Here is a 6,418-nt window from a genome sequence, read left to right on the forward strand (position 1 = left end):
ATTTCAGAAATATTAAAAATATATATAACATTTTGCTATAAATATTTTTTAAAAAAGGTTCTCCAAAGGGCAGGTCGTGATCTCATGACCTCCCTATTGATCCACCAGTATTCGTATTTAATAGCATAAAAAAGCCGTATTTTCTGTAAAATAACAAAACAAAATATAATTTTAATAATATATCGATTCTTTACTTAAAAAGTGGCAATCAAAAAAAACAATATAAAAAACGTAATGTTTGAGTTACTATCATGAATAGATCAAATAAACATTATCCTATATAAATTGCAAAAAAAGTGATCCTTAAAGTGTCGTCACAATTTAAAAAGGATGGTTTTTTTCAAAGAATGATTGAAATAAAAATGAGAAAAATGATATTTGATCATAAGAACATATTATTTTTATTATTTATGATATTATTTCATTAGTCAATAATTTTTTGTCAAATTGAAAAATAATTTCTTTTTGTGAGAAACTTAATCTTTTTATTTTTTAAGTAAGAAGGCGCTAAATTAATTCTTTTTCGTTTTTCAATGATTATTTTAATAATAATAATGATAATAATAAATTATAATGAAAAATTTTTTTACTAATTACAAAACATTCTCGCACGTATTTTATTAGAAAGTAAATTTTTTACGTAAATAATAGGTCTGTTCGCGTTGTTTGTACTTTTTACCCTTAGAATCTTTATTTTCTCTCTTTTCATGCTCGATTATATATCTATTTATCTCGTTTTAAGTGCAAATATTTTTTGGGAATTTCAGGCCACACGAACAGACTAATGCCGTATTCATAGTCAGACCTTGTATCTAAGACTTCCTTAAATTTATCTTTAGATGCTCAGCAGCCAATGGAAATAATTCGTAGAGTATCTAAAGATAAATTTAAGGAAGCCTTAAATATAAGGCCTAACTATGAATACGAGTACTGAATTTTTAGAAAAAGACACACGAACTTAATACTTCAATCAGAAAATAGTCAATTTTGGAATTCTATCATATTTCATCGTGATCGCTACAATAAAGCTTAAAATAAACGAGATAATAAGCACTCATTTCCACAGATACCATGAATAAGACGGAATTCAATATTGTCCTGAGCACGGAGCCACCGAGGACGTCTCCGAACGTGATTCACTCTCACATTCCGGTGCCAAGAATATCGGCCACGATCAAGGCTCAAGAGAGATGTCCTCCAAAGCGCAGAGGATCCTTCGAGAAGCTCGCCCGCGGGACAGGCAATGTGGCAGCCCAAAGAGCATCCTTCGAGAAGCTCGAAGCTTCAGTCGCACAGCTGAGGTCACGCAATAACAATCAATTGTTGACCTCCAGCATCGAGATGCGAAAATCCGAGGAAAAGACGCCGGTGAACGTTTGTAAGATGAATGACGTCGCCAGACTCAACAGAAGCAACAGCTTTTTGGAAAGCAAGTGGAAGAGCAAATATGAGGATTCGGAAAAGAGGCGGAAACACCTGCTGCAGAAGAGCGAAGCTGGTAATTATTAATTAAAAGCATGGAATGTTGCGATATTAAACATAAAAACTGATGTCATGTGACTGTACTAAATAATAGCTACTACCAGAATCTGAATCTTGAATCTATATGTAATGTATTGATAAGTAGACATGTGTCTTAATTATACAAATACGCGCGCACGTACACACACACACACACACACACACACACACACACGCGCGCGCGCGCGCGCACGCACGCACACGTATATATAAATATATGAAGTGCGAAGTTTACATTGTTGGATTGATATTTCAAACGATTCAATGCGTATTCATCATCCATTTCATGATGAAATAAGCATTCTTATACTTCATAAAGTAAGAAAAGTGCAAACTTAAATGACTATTTATAAAATAATTAATTCGTATACATATTTATATTTGAATATATTGGAAACAAGATTATTTTTGAAAATTCCTTTGATGTGTAAACATAAACTTATCAAATTATTCGGCATTGATTTTTCTGTTAAATTTTTATTAACAAAAATTTATAAATAATGGAAAGCGTGTTCATCACACTTCACGGATAAACTGACTGAGAATATTGTGTACTCGATTATCATATCGTGATTCACTTCTGCATATAAAATGAAGACAATGACGCTGTATTAGTCACACTGTTTATACGCGATAGAATTATAAATTGACGGGGCAAAATATTATTAATTTTTATATTCTTAAAATGGTATGTTGCATCGATTGATTAGCCAGGCTGATCGAATTTACTAAAAATAGCTTCAGGAGGCGAGATATTTTAACAATTTTCTCAAAGTCGCTCGAATACGATTTATAATTAATTAATCAACAAACGCTTTGTGTAAACGATTCATACATAATATATATAACATGACGTGTCAGCAAGAATATTTAAAGATAATATTTGGAATATAACATCAAAAAGAAAAAAAATGAAATGATGGAAGAACAATATGCTCATCAGAATTTTGCGCGAAATGTTAGAGTAATTTTCTACACGCATGTACATATACAATTTTTTGCTTTTTGAATTGTTTGCTTTAATTGAAAGACTATTATATTATTACGTTTGATGAACATTCTATCATCGCTGAATATGTATTTTGTTTCAATGTAAACTTTTTTCAGAACGATGACATCATCAATCGTTTCTTGATAGTTCTAAGGATTATATGACCTTAATCTGATTATCGACTTAATCATGATGTTCGATGATAACTGATTCATCTAACTCATGCACATCCGTGCCATTTCATATACTATAACAATAAAAAAAAAATTAAAAAATATTTTACGATACAATATTGCATTCTGCGTTATAATCTCGAACACTTTTTGCACAGCAAATAAGGAGCACGTAGATTTGGAGAAAAAATACCAACAATTGCAGAGAGAAAATAACGTGCTGCAATCGCAAGTTCAAGAAAAGGAACAGAAGCTGCTAAAATTACGGACAGGTGCGTAGCTACTTTTACAGCACGAAATATTGTAGCAATATTTCAATAGTGCGCAATATTATAAAAATTGCAGCAATATTGAAATTTTAATATTTTATTAGAAATATTGCAACAATATTGCAAAATATTGTAATTTTAATATTTTATAGAAAATATTGCAACATATTACTGTAATATTACAATTTAATAAATAAGTACGTGGCCCTACCACGAGAGGGATACACTTCTCGTAAGGAGAAAACGTCCAAGAGTTCTGTAAGGAATACGCAAATCGAGTTAGCAAGTTTCCTGGAGATTCCCAATCTTTTTTTAAGGCGGATTCTCATCTTGGGTGTTCTCCTGATATGTCATGTCATTCTTGTTTAATATCGATAAATAACAAGGATGAAATGATATCTGGATGCTCGGAGAATTCGAACATAGCCTTGGATGTGCTTTCTAGATCTCCGAATATTTTTTGATTATAACTTTATCATATGTATTTTGATGCTAAACAATATGTTAGCAATTAATAAAATTAGAATAATTATTAAAATATTGCATAATATTATAGCAATATTTTATTTTCACGGACATAGGAATATTGTTACAATATTGCAGCAATGTTTTATGAAATATTGCAATATTGTAGCAATATTTCTATGTCCATTAAAATAAAATTTTCCATTCCATTAAAATAAAATACAATATTGCTGCAATATTCTGCGATATTACTGCAGTATTTAGAGCAATACTGCAGATATATTGCTGCAATGTAATATTTTGTTAATTCAGTTTTATTAATTGCTAAAATATTATTGTGCATCACATGCCAGAATACGACGAAGTTATGATCAATTATAATAAGTAGTTAGCTACTCTGTTGTGCTGAATACTTACTTATTTAATTTCGTGTGTCATCTTGATTTTTTAAATAAAAACTCACGAAACATACGAGAATATACGTGAATATATGCGAATGTGTATGCTGATCAACATTATCAAGAAAAAAAACAATATTTTCTTCAGAAAAAGACAGAACTAAAAAGAAGGAAAATTTCTAATTTTCAACACGTAGGTAAAAAAGAAATTACCTGCAAATTTTAAGTCTTCCAGGTTTTTTCAAGTGTAAACATCTTTTTGAAGTTTCATCTTATAATATATATAACCGAATCTTTTCTAAAATTATTAAATTCTTATTTCTTTCCTATAGTTTCTGAAGCAGTATGTAAAGAATACGAACAATTAAAACATCAATATGACGTGGAAACAAACGCAATGCATAAAGCTATGCAACAAGCTTCTCAGGTAACATATATATATTCATGATAATTTAATTTGCATATCTCATTTGTAATCTGTGATGATACATAGAAAATATATTAAGTGATTTGTAATCTTACCAGGTGTACAAGTATGAAATGACGATTTGAGAAACAGATGGCGCATCAATGCAGTGTGAAGTACAAAGATTTAACATTATACGCACATTATATTTTATTGTATCATCAACAAGTGTCAAACGCGCAAAGTGATTTGATTGAAAAGTGTTTGCATAGTATTGTGTTGCTGTGTTTAATATGACGAAATTTGTATCAAATAAGGAGCATTTGTGGACAGCATTAATTTTTTGTTTTCATTTGAAGAAAACTGCTGCGGAATCATACCGATTATTTGGAGAAGCTTATGGTGAACATGCTCCATTGCAAAAAACGTGTGAACGATGGTTTCAGCATTTCAAAATTGGAGATTTCAATGTTGCAGACAAGGAACACGGAAACCGCCCAAAAAGTATGAAGACGTGGAATTGCAAGCATTGCTGGATGAAGGTGATTCACAAACACAAAAACAACTCGCAGAGCAATTGAGCGTTAGTCAACAAGCTGTTTCCAATCGCCTACGAGAGATGGGAAAGATTCAGAAAGTCGGCAGATGCCGCATGAATTGAACGAGAGACAAATGGAGAGGCGCAAAAACACATGTGAAATTTTGCTCGAACGATACAGAAGAAAGTCATTCTTGCATCGTTACTGGGGATGAAAAGTGGATTTTTTTTTAGAATCCCAAGCGCAAAAAATCATGGATAGACTCAGGCGCACCATCTACATCGACCGCAAGACTTGCTTTGGCAGGAAGACGATGCTCTGTATTTGATGGGATCAAAAGGGGGTCTATTATGAGCTATTGAAGCCTGGCGAAACGGTTAATACCAAACGCTATCAACAACAATTGATCGATTTGAACCGTTCGCTACTTAAAAAACGATCAGAATACCAAAAGAGGCAACATAAGGTCATTTTTCTCCATGACAATGCTCCATCACATACGGCAAAACCAGTTCGGGACACGTTGGAAGCACTTACTGGGAAGTTCTATCCCATGCGGCTTACTCACCAGACTTGGTTCCTTCCGATTATCACTTGTTTGCATCGATGGGTCACGCACTTGCTGAGCAGCGCTTTGGTTCGTACGAAGATGTGAAAAAATGACTCGATGAATGGTTCCCGGCAAAAGGGGAAGATTTTTACTGGCGTGGTATCCACAAATTGCCCGAAAGATGGGAAAAATGTGTAACTAACAATAGAATGTACTTTGAATAAATCTCTTTTTATCATTCTTCCGAATTTAACGTGTTTTTTTTGGGAAAAAAATCGTTATTTCATATTTGTACACCTGGTAAGCAATAATGAATGAGAATTGTTGTATAATAATTGTTACATAATTGTTGCAAAATAATACACAATTTTGTTATATTAGTGGTACCGACAAAATCGCGAACTGAAGCGGAGATCTCAAATTATGGCGCAGAAGTTTCTACATAACAATCCAGATGAGTCGTTGCATCTCGATATATCCGACGAAGTAGATTCGAACTTCGAAGATTTGGATCACTTGAGGCAAACGGTGAAAGGTCAGTGCAACTAATTTTATTCGGTTTACACGAATGTTACTTATATTTGCTCTCAAGATTGCGTTAACAATCGAGTTTAAACAAAATTAACAAACTAGTCCTAAATGAAACATTTGTTTTCACGCAGAGCTGAGCGGTGAAATAGCACGATTACAAACGGAACTTCATTCCGCGCGACTTCAAGAATTCGAGGCGCAGGAGCAGGTGACGCAGCTAACTACGCAGCTGGAAGAGGAAAGGGTCCTCCGACAAAAAAGTAAAATGAAATCTCTCATAATATCGTAATATGCAATAAATCTATCGATTCATTTTTGTTGCAGGCGAGGAAAAAATTAATGAAATGAAAATACACAAGGAAAACATGGAAAGAGTCACAAAAATGGTAGCCGAGGAAGTGCAGACCTTGAAGACGCAATGCGATCGCGAAAGAGAAAGCGCGAAAATGCTGCAACTGGAAGCTGAAAGGGTACGTCATTATGATCATCAATTTAATTTCATTATTATTTTATATATACACACATACACATACACACGCATGCATGCACGCATGCATATATATATATATATATAT

General features: G+C 33.0%; 1 protein-coding gene across 6 annotated transcripts in view; it reads left to right on the top strand.

The window, feature by feature from the left end:
* The window catches only part of LOC108691109 (shootin-1), a 14,989-nt gene that overhangs the window by 3,996 nt on the left and 4,575 nt on the right, over positions 1–6,418 (top strand). For all 6 annotated transcript variants that reach the window (XM_018198752.1, XM_018198755.1, XM_018198758.1 and 3 more), the window contains exons 2-7: positions 1,067–1,498; positions 2,844–2,957; positions 4,150–4,244; positions 5,694–5,847; positions 5,975–6,103; positions 6,168–6,313. In XM_018198752.1, coding sequence (XP_018054241.1) covers positions 1,067–1,498; positions 2,844–2,957; positions 4,150–4,244; positions 5,694–5,847; positions 5,975–6,103; positions 6,168–6,313 — 1,070 coding nt within the window. The remainder of the gene's footprint in view (positions 1–1,066; positions 1,499–2,843; positions 2,958–4,149; positions 4,245–5,693; positions 5,848–5,974; positions 6,104–6,167; positions 6,314–6,418) is intronic.

Source organism: Atta colombica, unplaced genomic scaffold (assembly GCF_001594045.1).
Source record: "Atta colombica isolate Treedump-2 unplaced genomic scaffold, Acol1.0 scaffold39, whole genome shotgun sequence".
Taxonomy (NCBI): Eukaryota; Metazoa; Arthropoda; class Insecta; order Hymenoptera; family Formicidae; genus Atta; species Atta colombica.